Source organism: Garra rufa, chromosome 8 (genome assembly GCF_049309525.1).
Source record: "Garra rufa chromosome 8, GarRuf1.0, whole genome shotgun sequence".
Classification (NCBI taxonomy): domain Eukaryota; kingdom Metazoa; phylum Chordata; class Actinopteri; order Cypriniformes; family Cyprinidae; genus Garra; species Garra rufa.
Window position 1 is genome coordinate 43119569 of NC_133368.1, and position 19184 is coordinate 43138752.

Below are 19184 nucleotides of genomic sequence, written 5' to 3' on the forward strand. Positions count from 1 at the left end.
AAAAATAAAGTATAAAATGTCATAAGGTGTTTTGTTTAAACTTATTTAACATAGTCAACGTTAGCTGACCGTGCTAAAAGCCCTAAAATACAATTTAGATTGTTCACGCCAAAAAACTGACAGAAAATGGATAATTCGCACATCGGTTTTGTTGTTATAAAAAGAACAACTTTTATGTTTATTTTTCTAACAACAAAAACAGTGTGTGAATGATAAAAGGCAACTTTTGTTCTTTTTTTTTTTTGGCTGAAACTACTGTTACTATAGTAATTTCAAATAAAGGAACACTAACAGTAGTAGCAACCATAACAAATACACAAGCTAAGTTTCCAAAACAAGCAGCTTATCTCTCAGCAGATGAAATAGCCAGCAGTCGACCATATCGACTTCTCCATCTATACTTGACTTTGACTAGCTTTTGACGTGATGTCATTTCGGAGTAACATGACAGCAAATAGGACCCAGCAGAGCTCTCCGGCGAACCTCACCTGTCCCCAAACGCACTTTTACTTTTCCACCTGAAGTCGCCTGCAGAATCCCGACATCTGTCAGACTTAAAGATAACGGCATGTTTCCTGCATTGCTCTGCAGTTTGTTGCTCCTGCACGGCTCGCTCGGGGAGATCGTGTTCCGCTGCCCGAGCTGCACCGCGGAGCGCCAGGCGGCGTGTCCCAAGCTCACCACCTCTTGCGAGATTGTCAGGGAACCGGGTTGCGGTTGCTGTCCGGTTTGCGCCCGGCAGAAGGGCGAGCTGTGCGGCGTCTACACGCCGAGATGCGGGAGCGGTTTGAGGTGTTACCCGAGCGCGAATTCAGAGTTACCGCTGGAGCAGCTGATACAGGGACTCGGACGATGCGAGAACAAAGTGGACCTGGAGCCCACCATGACCAACCAGGAGTCAGGACACAGTGGTAAGTCTCAAGACTTGTTTGTGAACATGAATTGATGCACAGCCGCTGCCAAAATGTGTGCATATCACACGGATGATGGTGCACTTTGATGTCTCCTCAGTGTTGATTTCTCCTTGACTTGGGAAATCTACAGTGAGTCAAATATCAGTGCAGGGTCTTTGTTCTGGCACCCTTTTCTCCACCATCTTGTTTGATTGTTTATACAGCCCCTTTGTTAGATCACCAACTTCTGTCTGAACTGCTTCTGGTGCATCTGATCATATGTGCCTGAATTTGTTTATATCAGGATTCTCACAGTCATGGAAAACCTGGGAATGGCAGTCAGTGGTAAAATTGGAATTTCTTTGGAAAGTTCATGGGAATTAATGCAATATTGAAAAAGTCATGTTCATTTGCAGAGTTAAAATGGGAGACCATTATTTATTTTTATGTAAACATGAATTTATTGTTGTTTAAATATTATTAAAAAGTTGACATGAAATATAATCGGTAGTAATAAATCAATATATTTTACAATTTAAAATAATTTACACCCACACATAACAGAGTTTAAAATAATTTAATATTTATTTTATTTTATTCTTTAGAAATTATATTTTTTTTATAAAGTAATATCTAGTTCAAGAAAGAAAAAAATATTTACATAAGGTGCTCCACTTTTACAAAACTTTCACAACTTTGTGATACTGGACACACCCACATCCTGTCCTCAGCAGTCTCTGAGTTCAGGTCGTTTCATCAATGCAGGTCGCTGCCGATGGGAACAGAGCTTTATCCCAGTAATAAATGACTGGAAAAGTCATGAAAATTTCTATAGTCACTGCAGGCCCAAATTTATATTGCTATTTAAGCTTATTTGGTCTGGTCACAAACACTGGAAAAACTATGAAAATTCCTTGTCAAATTTTGTTCCTTTGTTATTACTGTCCTTAGGTTGTGATCAGAGATCTATAACACTGTGGCAATGAAACCAAGACTTTTGGTTGCAGTAGGATGACCAGTGTTGAAATTTATTTGACTGTGGGACCATTGATCCCCTCAGTAAGCAAACAAGCTTATTACCTGCTAAACTATTGACACTGTGAAGTATGCCATTCTTTTTTTTTTTTTTGCCTCAGTGGCCCACAAATAATATATGTGACCCTGGACTACAAAACCAGTCTTAAGTAGCACAGGTATATGTGTAGGAATAGCCAAAAATGCATTGTATGGGTCAAAATTAATTTTGGCATAAAGATATTTTGTAGATTTCCTACCGTAAATATATCAAAACTTAATTTTTATTTAGTAATATGCATTGCTAAGAACTTCTTTTGAACAACTTTAAAGACTTTCTCAGTATTATGATTTTTTTCTTTTGCAGTCTTAGACTCGTGATTTTCAAGTAGTTGTATCTCAGCCAAATATTGTCCTATCCTAACAAATCATACATCAATGGAAAGCTTATTTATTCAGCTTTTTAGATGATGTATACATCTCAATTTTTCAAAAATGTACCCTTATGACTGGTTTTGTGGTTTATGGTCTCACATACATTTTTTAAAACTTTCTCAGGGGTTAGTTCTTTCTGAATAGGGAAATAAGTGTATCATGCACAATGCTGCCTTCATAATATCATTTGTATAATCCCATGTGGGTGTCATCAGAGGCCGTCTCTTTTGCTCTAAAGGCCAGGATGAGCCGTTCTAACCTTTTGCCATGCAACTGAAATATGTGACCTAGATTTCTAATAAAATAAAGAATTTTCAAATTACTGATGACTAAATGGTGCCAAATGCCTCTGCTTTGAAACAAATTGGCAGCCGTTATCCTGTTGTGCCGTTGTGTTTTCCAAGAAATCAAGGGTGAAAGGCTAATGTCGCCTGGCACAAATTGGACTTTTGCACACTGAACTTTGAGGCCCGTCCAGGCACCCTTTGTGAATCTGCCCCGCTACGCTGTCTGAGCAGCCTTTGAATGGTGTATTTTGGGATACCAGTAAACACTAAGCAACAGGGTTGCCCAGCACCAGCAATTAATCAGCTCATTTCCAAGCCTTTCCAACGCAGGTTTCTAATAAAGAGAAAATACTGCCAGCGCTAAAGATAGTTAAAGTTCACCATTACTCACCCTCGTGTTTTTTCTGGCACTGTGTTATTTTATTTGTTCTGTAAAAAAAAGGCTGAATGTCAAAGCTTCTGTTTTCCATACAAACACAACTGCATGTTTTTAGAGGAGATTTTCCTGTAAATATTAATGCTTTATTAAATGTAAATGAACACTGTGTACTCTTAACCTACACAAGAAAATTCAAAGAAGAAAGAAAAAAAACGTTACTCCATAGACGACCAGCTTTTATTAAAATCTGTTTTGGCAATGGTGAATTACCGCTTTAAGTCACATGGACTTTTTTAATGATACTTTTATTTTGCTTTTTGCAGCTTAGCAGTTTAATTCACCATCGGCTGTGATTGTATGGAAAACAGAAGCTCAGATATGCTGCATTCGATCTCCTTAATGTTTTCTGGAAGAAATAAAATAGTAGTTGGAGTTGGAAAAACTTGAGGGTGAGTAAATGATGACAAAATCATTTAACTAAGCGTTTAATCAAAACTCCAATTGGCAGATCGTTTGGCAGTGAGGTGTGTGGTCAGTAGCACACACACATTTGTCTTTCTTTTCTCACTGTTTTTTGTGAGAAGAATTCAAAATCAGCATCAAACCAGTTAGTCCTGTGAGTGTGGTTACTTAATTCTTGTGGAAATCTTGTTAGCCAAGGCCAGTATCCGTTCTGGCCCAGTACTTCTTTTTCAGAAAACTCAATTATTGCTGATCTAATGAATGCCGAGTATGTTGTCTATTAAGGCTCATTAATGCAGTGAACTATGAATGAATGTTGTAATTATGAAAACTCACTAGAAGGTGCTACATCCAAGACCTCTGATCCGCTTCTTTGTGTTCGCTGCATGCAGTTGTGTTTTACTGCGTGGCCACTCATCGGTATAGCTTTAACTAAATGTTGTGATTTGGCACCCAGACATAGCATCTCAAATGAAGGCTTATTCCGCATTGCGGCTGGTGAATTAGATTCAGAATCCTGTAGTTTCATCACACTGAGCATCTTTTAATTATCTGAAACCGCACTGTGCATAGCCTTAACTGTGAGCATAGTGCACCACCTGTAGTTAGCATTGTTCATATATCAGGCGGCTGCCTTAAACATGATCTAGCATGCATTAGAACCTAATGAAAGGAACATCTTTAGTAATGACACTTAACCAGTGCACAGATGCTGGCTTGCATAATGTTCCCCTGGGTTTCAAGAAGTCTAGAATGTGTTTTGTCCATATCCAGGGTTTTGAGAACTATTTTGCAACACATCTGAGAACCTCTGTCGTCGTTGTGACCTTTAGCATGGCACTTAAAGGATAAGTTCAGGCAAGAATGGAAATTTTGTCATCATTTATTCACCTTCATGTTGTTCCAACAAAAAGAGCTGCACTGTTTCCAAACGATGGCAGTGTATACATACAAGTCTTATGTTAGTTTATTGTGTAGAACAGGCTGAAATCTAAGCTGTTCGTCACTGGTCTAAAGAGTCATAAGAGTTCACAGATCATAGTCCAACTTGTGTTGAATGAGAAAAATGGCGTATTTAGATGTGTCACAAAAGATTTGATGGCAAACACCACTGGTTCTTGCATGGCGTGTGTCCTGTTACAATAGGATTGAATATTTTCAACTGGATATGAGATTTCAAAGCTGTACCAGAGGGGAAGATTATTAATACTGCTTCAGATGACTTGGGATATAGTGTAAATTATATTTGTGAACTTTGCTTAGATCAGTGAATGTCTTAAATTTTGGTCTGTTCTTTATACAAAAGTTATCATATGACTTTAGAAGAATTGAGCATGAGTTATATAGACTAGTTTAATCATACTTTTAGAATAGTTTTTGTGCTTTTTGGGGGTCAGCCATTTGTGCGGAATAAAAACCAGCCTCAAAAGTTGGCTTAATATCATTTTCGTGCTTCATGCAACATTGACAAAGATTTTGTACAACATGAGGGTGAGTAAATAATGAAATAAATAAATAAATAAATAAATAATAATAATTTGAGTCAACTATTGCTTCAACAGCATATTTGCTCTCAACCAGTGTTATTTTAGAATTGTTTATATTTACATTTAGTCATTTAGCAGATGCTTTTATCCAAAGCAACTTACAAATGGAAGCGATCAAAATCAACAGAATAGAAAAAGCTATCTTTTTAATTAAATGATAAATAAAAAGAAAACAAATAAATAGAATGCAAAAAGAATATAGAAGCTACTGTTAGTTAGAAAACAAATAAAGTACAAGTCTTAAAGGGTCAAGTTAAAAAAAAATAGAATTAGAATAGAGAGTGTTAAGGTTAGAGGGTCAAATAATATTTACATACAATTATATTATTTAATAATATTTTGAATTGGCATACATATTAATATTTTTTAGTTTTCATTTTAATTTTAGATGTAAATGTATATCTAAATTTATCTTATCCGAACAGCACATTTTTTGTCGTTGTTGTTGTTATTATTATTATTAATATTATTTAAAAAAATATTTTTATTTAGCTTAAACTTTTTGAAACATTTTGAATTTTCATTAGTTTTATTCATCGAATACTTTTATTTTTACATCAACTATAGAAAAGTGGACTTGTCACGATTTGGTGTGTGTGAAGAGGCAGGATAATGAAGACGAATAAGTTCAAACACACTTTAATTCCATGACAGATAATCTCCAGACAGGACAGGAACACACACATCAGGTAACATTCACAATACCGGACGAGGGAAAACAGGCTAGAACTAAAGTAGGGTAGTTAGACGGAGGGGGACTTGGGGTGGAGGATGGACACCCAGAGGGATGAGACAGGAGGATCCAGGATGGACCAGATGGAGTGAGGAGCCAGGGAGAAGACAGGAGGGACTTTTAGCAGGAGGAGCAAGGCGGGACCCAGGCCGCAGCCATGATGGCGACCCACGGTGGAGCCGACAGAGAAAGGAGCCATGGTAGAGGAAGGGCTGATGACTCCAGTGGGCCGACCGCCAGCAGCGGAGCCCGAGGTGGAGATGGAGAGCCTGGTCGAAGCCGAGGATCTGGAGGGCCAAGGCGGAGCAGGTGGCTTCGGTGACCAAGGCGTAGGCGGAGATCCGGAAAGCCGCGGCGGAGCCAGAGCAAAAGAGGACTGAGGTGGAGCTGGAGGGAAGGAGGAGCCCAACGGAGCTGGTGGGATGAACGGACAAGGCACAGCTGGAGTAGTGCAGTCCCGAGGTGGAGGTAGGGGGACGACTGACCAAGGTGGAGCCGGAGGGACGAGGGAGCCCGGCAGAGCTAGTGGACTAATGGGTTCCGTGTAGACGAGGGAGCCATGGCGTAGCCGCTGGGTGGCAGGACGAAGGCGGAGTCTGGGCCTCGGAGGCTGGAGGCAGAGTTGAGGGATCCTCCAGACTCGACGGCAATGTAGCTAGAGATGGGCAGACCCGAGACAAACCCACGCCAGAGATGGTGAACTGAGGGGCTGACATGATCCAGTGGAAAGGGCATTGAGGAAGGGAACAAACACTGTCGCTTGTGCTGTCAGCTCTCACACCTGGTCAAACACTTGGGGCTCTGGCTCCAGGGCGATCATCAGCTCTGTCGTTTCTAATGACGATGGCTAAATGACCACGGAAGGCTCTGGCTCTCTGTCATTGGCAGCTCTGCGCAGCGAGGTGATCTTGGGCTGGGCTCAGGGTCCGGAGTGGTTCTGGATCAGGGCCGGACACTCTCCAGACACCAGATGATTGCCTTCCTCCAGCACAGTCCAGTGGTGTCTGGGCGCGATGGTAATTTGCCCCGATCCAGAACAGTGAGTTCAGCATTGCGTCATCAAAAATTGTTACAGTGGTGAGCTGGCTGAACTCAACAGCATAGTCCTTTGAGAAAGATCTTTGCGGGCTAGGGAGGTAAAAAAAAAAGCAGTGATATCCATGGAGGGGGAAAAAAATAAAAATAAACACTTGCCTAGATGAAAAACAAAACGAGGGGTAAAGGGGGGGGGGTGCTTACTATTTTTGTTTTAGGTCTGATATTCTGTCACGATTCGGTGTGTGTGAAGAGTTAGGATTATGAAGACGAATAAGTTAAAACACATTTTAATAGTTCCACGACAAGAGTCTCCAGACAGGGCAGGAACACACACACACACACACACACACACACACACACACACACACACACACACACACACACACACACACACACACACACACACACACACACACACACACGTTGGGTTTACATGTTTTATGGGGACATTCCATAGGCGTAATAGTTTTTATACTGTACAAACCGTACTTTCTATCGCCCTACACCTACCCTACACCTAAACCTAGCCCTCACAGGAGATTGTGCACACTTTTACTTCATCAAAAAAACTCATTGTGCATGATTTATAAGCCTGTTTCCTCATGGGGACCTGAGAAATGTCCCCACAAGGTCAAAATCTACTGGTTTTCCTATCCTTGTGGGGACATTTGGTCCCCACAACGTGATGAATACCAGGTACACACACACACACACACACACACACACACATCAGGTAACATTCATAATACCGGACGAGGGAAAACTTAACGGGCTAGAACTAAAGTAGGGTAGTTTATGAGGGACAGACAGGTGAGGAGGATCAAGTAATAATGACACAACAAAAACAGGAACAGGAACATAACCAAATATGGGCACAAGAGGGAGAAACCACAACAAACAGTCCTGGGGTGTGACAGGACTTCAACAGAGACCAATGGGTTGAAGTTTCAATGCAGCTACAAAGGGCTCTACACAATCTCAGCCTACTTTGTTTCAAAAAGGACGGGGAAGGGCGGAAAACTCCATCTCATTTTCTTATTTAACTTCCAAAATCATGCAACATTGTTGTTTTGTCTTGTTTGTAAAGGGCTTTCTTTGCACGTTTGTTTTGTAAACAATGGGTCAGAACATGCACCTACATCTCACGTGTGCGATTACAAAATGTGTGAAGTCGAGCTAGTGCAAGACGTGCATTTGTGGTTAAAGTATATATTTTATTATTATTATTAATAAAAAAAAAAATAACCAATTGTTTCGCTGGATAAGATGCTTATTCCTCAGCTGGAATCGTGTAGAGCCCTTTGAAGCTGCATTTAAACTGCATTTTGGACCTTCAACCCAATGGTCCCCATTAAAGTGCACTATATGGAGAAAAATCCTTTAATGATTTTCTCAAAAACCTTAATTTCTTTTTGATTGAAGAAAGAAAGACATGAACATCTTGGATGACATAAGGGTGAGTAAATTATCAGGAAATATTATTCTGGAAGTGAACTAATCCTTTAACAGTATCAACCCCTCTCAAAGCGAGCATCAGTCAATGTACTTTAAGTTGCTTCTGATAAAATGACAAAACCAGGAAGCATAGTCTGATAAATCCAAAACTACAATTAATATGCTTAAAAATAAAATGCACACAAAAATTATGAATATAACCATGGATCATTAGCTAAAGGCAAGTAAAAGATGCACCTGTAAACTTCCAGAAAATCCAGCCTCCTCACCACCATCCTAAAAATATATCTCATGTTTATTCAAGCTAGCGGTTTGTATCTCATGTTTGTTTTTCAGCCTTTTCCTCTTTCTCTTTGTATTTTGTGTACTGTGATTGCCCTTGGATCCCTTCTGGGTCTGATGTGCTGAGACATGCTCTCTTCAACATCTCTCCAGTGCCTGCAGTGGGGATGCCTTGGGTGGCGGCTGCTTGTCGAGACCTGCAACACCAGAGGAGGCTCCTTGCAGGCGCCGTGACTTTACTTTTGCTCCGGGGCATCTAGAGTGTCGTGGTGTCAAACAAGCAATTGAAATAACAGAAAAAAAGCACTTGGTCCTTTCTCCCCAAGGCCAGCCTAGACAACCCCCCACAGACTGAAGAGATGATGGAAGAGTGTCAGCAAAATACACAGTCTGACACATCCAGCCATCTTTCACTATGGGCTATAATGCTGGCTGCCTGCCTGCCTGACTTATACACATTAAATGTCAATATTGACAGCAACAGGTATATTCACAATGAAATTATTGCAAAGAATACAAGTCTAGCAGCAGCAAGACTGTGTTAATACCTCTCGGCACACATCCGCATTCCTGTCAGCAGGTCTATTTTGTTATGCCTGACAAGGAATACGATTTGTAACTTACATGCTGCCATATTAGCTGTCATGCTGATTTCAGCTCAGGTGTAATTTTTTGGGGGGGTTATAATTGAGAAACATTTATATAACACACTATACTATGCTTTTTTTAACATTTATAAAATAATATAAAATATTCATATTAAATATTATATAATAAATTATCTGTATCTGTTAAGTTGTGCTAGATAGCCCCGCCACCCAGTGTTTTTTTTTTTTTAATTCCCTATAAATCATAACCACTTTCTCAGATCAAGCATTCACAAATTCTTCTTGGCAGAGTGACATAGTTTTGCACAGGCCCCTCCCATGATTGTTGACTAACTCTGATGTTTTAGCATAGACCCGCCTTGAGTGAGCTGTTAACAGTATTTTTCGGCGTAATTGTTTCGACACCGGAGCAGGAGTAGACAAGAATGTCTCCTAAGAATGTCAGTCACAGCTTCAACGTAGATAGAGAAGGGGGCGGGACGCTACGGACTGTAGAGAGCATTTGATTGGACAGAACCTTTGATGGGAAGCTGAAGTGCAGCGTGATGTCATCAAAATCATTGATTCATATTGGCAGAAGTGAGAGACTGTACGTTTTGAATGGTCATATCTTGTAAATGCAAATTTTGTCGTTGTTTTGAAGGACACTAGCTTATAGGTAACCTTAAGGCATATTTATACTAAAAGCAAAAAAACTTTTTAAATTTTTTTTTTAATTTTTAATTTTGATTTCATGGGGAGAGGGGTGGGGTGAGCAGAGCTCATTAGCATGTAAAGGCGCTACGGACTGTAGAGAGCATTTGATTGGACAGAACCTTTGATGGGAAGCTGAAGTGCAGCGTGATGTCATCAAAATCATTGATTCATATTGGCAGAAGTGAGAGACTGTACGTTTTGAATGGTCATATCTTGTAAATGCAAATTTTGTCGTTGTTTTGAAGGACACTAGCTTATAGGTAACCTTAAGGCATATTTATACTAAAAGCAAAAAAACTTTTTTAATTTTTTTTTTAATTTTTAATTTTGATTTCATGGGGAGAGGGGTGGGGTGAGCAGAGCTCATTAGCATGTAAAGGCGCTACGGACTGTAGAGAGCATTTGATTGGACAGAACCTTTGATGGGAAGCTGAAGTGCAGCGTGATGTCATCAAAATCATTGATTCATATTGGCAGAAGTGAGAGACTGTACGTTTTGAATGGTCATATCTTGTAAATGCAAATTTTGTCGTTGTTTTGAAGGACACTAGCTTATAGGTAACCTTAAGGCATATTTATACTAAAAGCAAAAAAACTTTTTTTATTTATTTTTTTATTTTTAATTTTGATTTCATGGGGAGAGGGGTGGGGTGAGCAGAGCTCATTAGCATGTAAAGGGACAAGCGCCAAAATGGTTCGCTTTGAGCAGAGCTGTTTTTGACCAGGTAAAAAGGGTGTTGTTTTACACTACCATTGAGAAATGTTAACCAAAGTTATAGACTTTTTAAGAGCCTAAATAATCATATCAACTTGAAAATGGGCATCCGATGACCCCTTTAAAATTAACCCAAAATAGGTTGGAAATTAACATTTATTAATATGTTCAATAAATGAACATTTTTTTTAATGAGTTGAATAAATTATAATTAAATAATAAACATTTTTGTTGATATTTCCTTATAAATAAATGTTCACACTTTTGATTATTGCTGATGCCTCTAATCTGTCTGAATTTTAATTTACAACCTATTTTGGGTTCATTTGTATATATATTTTTAGCAGTTTGTTAACTGTTACAACAAAGCAACATCAGTCAGTGTACTTGAAACTGCATTTGATAAAATGACACAAAACCAGGAAAAATTGTCTGATCAATCTGAAATTATACTGTGCTGCTGGTAAAATATTAAATGATCTAATTGAAATTGTAGCCAAAAAAATCAATACCTCTGGTGTTGTCTTTAGTGTTATCTAGTGGCACTTTCGTGTTTAAGGCAAATGGGTTATAATATAAATGTATTCTGTGTCTAAAACTAAAATCATGTTAGGTTTTTTACATTCAGTGTGAACAAATTGCTCATCACTGGAATATTGGTTTGGACACAGCGTCCATAATTTGGGCTGCTGACCTGAAGACTGCCTTTTCAATTTTGGTGGAGCTGATCTAACATGTTGGTGCTACTATGATACCTTACCAGAAGGAAATAATATCAAGTGAGTTTAAAGATTAAGTTTGATCTTGTTTTGCACGGTCAAAGCAAACATTTCCAGAGTTTTTAATACATTCTTTTTGTAAACTACTGACAGCTGTACTTAGCAAAGCGCCTTCCTGAGACCCACGCTTAGCACCGTGCCAAGTGTTATCACCGAGTTTTATAAGCTTGTTGCTCAAGCGCTTGTCAAAAGCTGAAGCTCAGGCAGTCCTTGACACTCAGGAGGCTGTAGTTGCTATGGTGCCAAATGGAGATCAACAGTACTTCACAAAATGAATCCAAGGCATTTCCTGAGGAAAACTTTGACTTCAAGCTGTTTCCTCAAAGGCTCGAATCTTAACACTGAAACTAGGTCACTAGTATTTGTCAAATTCTAACTGATTAGCAAATTGCTTGCTGTTGAGGAATACTAGAGCCTTAAAGGGACAGTTCACACAAAATTCTCTCTTTTTTTTTTTTTTTGCTCAACCGAAAAATAAATGCAGACAGGTTTAGAATGACATGAAGGTGAGTAAATGATGACAGAAATTACATTTTTGGGGTGAAATATCACTTCATATTGGCAGATTAAATTCACATATGCATGTAGTATTAGTGAAATAGACATTTAGTTTTACTTTGCACTGTTCTAGAACATTTTAGTGCTCTGATTTTGAAATAATTCAATATTAATCACATTATATTGATATTTGGTTGTAATTTGAGCATGTTATACTGAGTGTTGATACACTACCAATCAAAAGTTTTTTTAACAGTTCAATTTTTAATGTTTTTTTAAAGATGTCTCTTCTGCTCACCAAGCCTGCATTTATTCGATACTGCAAAAACAGTAAAAATTTGAAATATTTTTACTATTTAAAATAACTGTTTTCTATTTGAATATATTTGAAAATGTATTTATTTCTGTGATTTTCAAAGCTATTTTTTTAGCATTATTACTCCAGTCACACGATCCTTTAGAATATCATGAGATCATTCTAATATTCTGGTTTATTATGTTGAAAACAGCTGAGTAGAATTTTGTCAGGTTTCTTTGATGAAAAGAAAGTTCAGAAGAACAGCATTTAACTGAAATAGAAATCTTTTGTAACATTATAAATGTCTTGAGAATCACTTTTGATCAATTTGGTCAAACAAAAAAAAAAAAATATACTGACTCCAAGCTTTTAAATGGTATTGTGTTTAATATTAAAACGGCTTTTATTTCAGATAAATAATGTTTTTGGATCTTTCTGTTCATCAAAGAATCCTAAAAAAAAAAAAAAACGAGTTGGCATATTAGAATGATTTCTGAAGGACCATGTGACACTGAAGACTGAAGTTAGACTGGATGCTGAAAATTTAGCTTTGATCACAGGAATAAATTACATTTTAAAATATATTTAAATAGAAAACAGTTATTTTAAATAGTAAAAATATTTAAGAATTTTACTTATTTGCTGTACTTTGGGTCAAGTAAATGCATGCTTGGTGAGCAGAAGAGACTTCTTTAAAAAAATAAATAAATAAGTGTTCCAAAACTTTTGACTGGTAGTATACTTAAAGTGGATATCTATACAACACTTCTTAGTTTGATGTTTATTTGCATGCTGTGATGGTAGACAGGTATTGAAGTGACTCAGTTATTGATTTAATGTAAATTTATTTCAGAAGCACCTTTGAAAACCTGCATGATTCAAGAAGCCTGTTGCAGTGCTTCATTTATTTGCATCTTCTTTTTTGTTGAAATCTGTGTTTGGTATATAGAAATGTTCAGCAGAAGCACACACACTCATGCGAAACTCGAGGACTAAATCGCATTCGTCTGCAGAGAACATTTCCTTTGTGCACAGTGGCTGCTGAATCATTGAGGCTCCCTCAGCAGGCCTCTGATTTATGACCGTACAACATCGCTGTTTAGTCTTTGCATATGCAATTACAGAAAAGATAAAAGAGAGCGAGGGAGAGTAGAAGAGAAAGACAGAGAAAAGTGCTGGCATGATCCACCGTGTATTGAGAAGAGGCTCAGGGTGGGTAGTTTAGGTTGAATGAAATCTTAAACGCTTTTTCATCAAATGGGGGAGAAAAAAATGGGGAACTGCTCCCAGAGGATAGTGACAAATTACTTCTCAGAACAATTTTCTTAAGTGGAATCAGAGAGAGTGCGAAATACTAAGACACTGAACAGATGTTTTAATGAAGTACTGTAGAGGACACCAGTGGAAGGTCCTGCAGGACAGAACAGTAGAAGAAGTGGTTTGTCTTTTATACTTGTGGTTATTGGGGAAAGATGTCCACCAGCTCTTGCATCTGTTTTCACATTTTGTTTGGTTTGAACCACACTTTGTTTTATTTTAATATTTTCAGTCATCAAATATTTATATGTTCAGCTTTATTTTGAATAACAATGTTTTTTAATAGTTTTAGTTAAAGGGGCTATATGCAACTTTTTCCCTAAAATAAACGTAACAATAGCCTTTTTATTTGACCATTTATGACTCAAACATCTCCTGATGAGCATACTGATAGTGGGTGCACCTATAAGCCTGTATCCTATTTTTCCTATTTTCTGTCGGGTCGGATTTTTCGCGCGCTGTCTGCGGATGTGACGTAAAGCGCGTTCATGTTAAACTTTCAGATCACTCTGCCACCACCGCTAGTCAGCAATTAGCCTGTTATTACAAACAAACTTAGTTTCTCAAACAATATATGTATTTGACTGTTCTTACCTCTGTAAACATAATGTTGACTTCTTGGCAGCGGATGACTTGTGAAGTTTGCACGTACGAGCGCGTGCTGCGAGAGCGAGCAGAAAGGAAGAGCAGTTCCGTTTTTTGGCCACAGGTGTCAGTCACTAGTTTAAATTTCAGAGAATTGCATATAGCCCCTTTAAAGGGATGGTTCGGAGTAGAATTGACTTCATTGCTATGCACTCCGAAGCCCATGTAAATACCTCATCCGAAGTTTTTTTTACCCTAGTCAAACATTTATGGAGATATTAGAGTTTTTCGAATTGCTTGTTACAGGAGTGAATGGTACATGTGATGTATCTCGTAAATTGCACAACTAAACGTGCAAGTAATCTTACCAAACTTGTACAGTAGTGTAAATAGGTTATGTACTCACAAAACGCTGCATCAGAACATTTGTAAGTCCACCATGAGTGTTTTAAAAACACGTTTTACCCGAGAACTACTAGTCTCAGAAACTACAAGTCGACGTCACTTCCCTGGTTTGAAAAAAGCACGTAAAAGTCCTCCTACTACATCTGTGTGCATGTCAACTTGTAGGAGGACTTTTACGTGCTTTTTTCAAACCAGGGAAGTGACGTCGACGTGTCGCCATTTGTAGTTTTTGAGACTAGTAGGGATCGGCTAAAACGTGTTTTTAAAACACTCATGGTGGACTTACAAATGTGCTGATGCAGCGTTTTGTGAGTACATAACCTATTTACACTACTGTACAAGTTTGGTAAGATTACTTGCACGTTTAGTTGTGCAATTTACGAGATACATCACATGTACCATTCACTCCTGTAACAAGCAATTCGAAAAACTCTAATATCTCCATAAATGTTTGACTAGGGTAAAAAAAACTTCGGATGGGGTATTTACATGGGCTTCGGAGTGCATAGCAATGAAGTCAATTCTACTCCGAACGATCCCTTTAACACTAGGGATGCACCAAAATGAAAATTCTTGGCTGAAGCCGAACAAAATTAAACACTGGGCCGAAGGCCAATTACCGATCATGGTTTTTCGTGTTTTGCCAATTTTTTTCACCATTGCATAAATTAAATAGCCAAAATGTGCTTTTTACAGTTTTGTCTTGCTTTTAAAAAAAAATTAATAAATAAAAAATCAATTACAAAACAACAATTTAAAAATATTTACTTAACACTGAATATTTTTTACATTCTATTAGATATTTTAGCCTACCAACAAAGCACAATTTAACCTAAAATTAATAAGTTAGTAAAATAATATAATATTATTTGGACATTTTTAAGACCCCTTTCTTGAATTAGGCATGTGCTTTTTAATGTACATATAAACGCAGCCTTGTTGAGCAAAGGAGAATGTTATAAAAAATGTATTAATAAAGCTGTTGTAATTATTATTTTTGTCGTTCTTTTTTTATTTTATTTTACAGAACAACAGTAAAATTACTTTTATTTTGGCGGAAACCCACAAGAAGACCTCAGTACTACTTTTTGCTGACAGCAGCAGATATGAATGATTCTCATCAAGCAGATTTTCCTTGCACTTTGGACTTTGAACCCTGGCTAAGGAGCTCATGCAGTGCTGTCAGAATAAATACAATTTGTGCATGTATTAGACAACATAACATTCTGTTGTTTATTTACGAATGGTTTAAGGCCATTTCGCGTTTCAGTCATATAGTAACCAGCAACAACCAGCCCTTTCTCTTCTGTTTGCTGCATTAGTGTGCACCTCTATTTGATTTGGCCAATCACTGAAATAGCTTTTTTTGCTCTTTTCAGCCAAATAATTTTGGTTGCTGAACATTCGGTGCATCCCCAGTTAACACTGTTATTGTTGTTAAAGCTCTGGTTTAAAAGCACCCAGAACAGTATGTTATGTGCTGTGTTTTTAATACTATTTTTATCTGAAAGCTTTATTTCCATAGTCCTTTGAGAATCAAAGTTAGTTGTTCATACAGCCAGTGGTCATTTTGAGGACCAGCTTCGGCATACCTTGACTTCCATTTCAGTTTCTAAACTCTATTGCAAGTGCCTCGCACGGTGTGCCAGACTAAGTGAAAGCCGTATCAAATTTGAGCTCCAAAAACCTCTTGTACATGCCCAAGGGAAGCCATTCTGCACTCACCAAAACCAACATTTAGTTTTTGCGAAACCCTCCCACACCTGGTCCTGTTTTGCCGGACATTGGCATAGCTTTCCTGTGAGTCGTGTAGTTCCACAAAAGAAAGGAAATTAAATTACATTCTACACTGTTATTTCATGCCGCCATGGTACAGCGGGTCCTTGAAGTTACAACCTTCACAAAAGGCCACATGGTTATGTAAGGAAGAACGAGCGCCAGATACAAGCCGGCTTTTTGGGCATCGCAGCTGCGTATGTTTTTCTTGCATTACTTTTTCATACTGACACATTCTGCGAGCCAGCGTGCTCGCTGCAGCCTGTTTGGAAAAACAACATGGCCGCTCGGCTCCCTCTTCCTAGTCGTGTGGGATGAAAAAGCGTTTTCTGTAAATGTTTAACCGGATGGGTAAACTGTGGACAGGTTTCAATCAATGTCAGTGTCTTTGGGTTGTTTTCCCAGCATGCAGTAGGCCTCAGTTTTTTTTGCCACAAATCGACCAGAGCTTGCTGGTTACAAGAGCTTCATGTTGCGTGTCGTTGAGTGCATGTTTGTATATATCAGTAGATTGTGTACTGTAAACCAATACGACCGGTTATAATCCTGCCGTCAGACCTCTGCATTTTGATAAATCCTGGATAGAGCCTGCAGTTTCAGCTCATTCGAGAAGTATGCATAGATTAAACCAAATCAGCAGTGATGGAGAAGATTTAAAGTGTTTGATTATGGGTGGTAGCATGCAGCCAGAGCAGAACTGACTTTGAGTTTTTTGGTTTTTCAGTTTTCTTATATTAGTTACTGTGATGAAAGTGCTGTAAAATGTAATTTATTAATTAGTGTTATTTTATTTATTTATTTTTGCACATCACACCATACTGTAAATGCTGTTAATGTTAAAAATAGTTATAAATATCAATCAGGAGAGCCTGTTGTACTTGTTTTGAATCCTAACAGCATCTTCCATGTATGTCATATACAGAAATGTATTTTATTTATTTGTTTATTTTTGCATTTATGACTTTGTGTTTATATATACACTACAAGTCAAAAGTTTTTGAACAGTAAGATTTTTTAATGTTTTTTTAAGTCTTTTCTGCTCGCCAAGGCTGCATTTATTTGATCCAAAATACAGCAAAAGCAGTAATAATGTGCAATATTTTTACTATTTAAAATATCTGCTTTCCATTTAAATATATTTTAAAATGTAATTTATTCTTGTGATCAAAGCTAAAATTTCTGCATCATTACTCCAGTCTTTAGTGTCACAATATCCTTCAGAAATCATTTTAATATGCTGATTTGCTGTTCAATAAATGCTGTTAATTTTATTATTATTCTTATTATTATTATTGATATTTAAAAGAGTTAAGTACATTTTGAGCATTTATCTGAAACAAAAAACTTTTGTAACATTATACACTGTACCGTTCAAAAGGCTTGGAGTCAGTATAAATGATAGAAATTAATACTTTTATTTAGCAAGGATGCTTTAAATTGATCATAAATTATGATAAAGACATTTATAATATTAAAAAAAGATTTCTATTTTAGGTAAATGCTGTTCTTCTGAACTTTCTATTCATTAAAGAAACATGAAAAAAATCTACTCAGTGGTTTTCAACAGAATAATGATACTAATACTAATAATAATGTTCTTTGAGCAGCAAATTTAGAATATTAGAATGATTTCTGAAGGATCATGTGACTGGAGTAATGATGCTAAAAAATCAGCTATTAATAAAGGAATAAATTACATTGTAAATATATGCAGTTATATAAAGCAGTTATTTTTTAATAGTAAAAATATTTCCAAAAAAGTTTACTGTTTTTGCCGACTTTGGGTTAAATAAATGCAGGCTTGGTGAGCAGAAGAGACTTGTTTAAAAAACATTAAAATCTTACTGTCTAAACTTTTGACTGGTAGTGTATATATAAACACAATAACATAAATGCAAAAATAAACAAATAAATAAAATAAAATATAACGGTTTTTAATTCTAGTATTTTCTCTATATGATGTACATGTAAGATGCTGTTAGGATGCATTTAAGGATGTTTATTTTAGGATGTTTTTAAATGCATACATGCTAATTTGTATATAAAACATGTTATTGTAAAAGTCTCATAGTAGAGCACAACCAATATGTGATAAGATTATTTAGTCTCTGATGTTTTTGCTCATTCCTATCATAATTATTATATTCACATTTCACATAAAATCAAACGAAACTCATTTGTCTGTAAATTAAGTGGTAGTTAAGAGTTGGTCAGATTGCCTATATGCATTACAAAATTTACATTCTAGGTTTTGAGTAAAGTGGGTGTTTTTTTAAATACGTTGATAACCGCTTTCTGAAATTTTAAATATCGTCTATAACTTATCATATATCACATTTTTTCCCCGCTGAGCTTTTTTTCAATGCATTATGGTATTGTCTTTATGTATGATAGATGTAAATCTGTCTTCTCGTTGGAACAGGTTTTGCACCAAAATGCATGCCTGTGATGCCTTAAAATGTTCCCTACATAGACAGCTCAGTAAGATTTGGAACACAGTCAGTGTGTTATTTCACAAGTGGCACTTGACTTTTCAACAGCGTGTCATGCTTCCTTGGAAGAAGCGAGAGAGAAACCAGCCCAGGCCCTGAAAAGAGTTCCTGTCCACTCCCCAACCGCACAGCCCACACACTAAGCCTTTGGAAAGAGAGAGGAACTATGAGTGGGAAGTGTTGCTGGTGTAGGCCCAGGGATGAGAGTGTGGAACAGGGATGCTTCCGAGGATACGTAATGGCAGGTGTCTGCTGAAGCACACCCGCCAATAATTTCTTCAATGAGGCAAACTCTGGCAAAGTCGCCTGCTATTTCAGACACTATTCTTAGGTTGGTTCCTTCACAATTGGACCTGAAACTTTAGACCACAGCATTCGGTGCTGGACAATGCTCAGAGCGATCGCCCCCCTTCAGATCTCTAGGCTCCCATACTCACCCTGCGCTGACTTCATTCGAGCAGCTCTGGGCTCGTGGCCTGAGGGTTCTGCT

At 37.6% G+C, this 19184-nt stretch overlaps 1 protein-coding gene across 1 annotated transcript in view; it reads left to right on the forward strand.

The window, feature by feature from the left end:
• Nucleotides 1-438: 438 nt before the first annotated feature.
• igfbp2b (insulin-like growth factor binding protein 2b) overlaps nt 439-19184 on the forward strand; it is a 34317-nt gene continuing 15571 nt past the window's right edge. The window contains exon 1 of the mRNA XM_073845572.1: nt 439-911. Coding sequence (XP_073701673.1) covers nt 569-911 — 343 coding nt within the window. The 5' untranslated portion in view covers nt 439-568. The remainder of the gene's footprint in view (nt 912-19184) is intronic.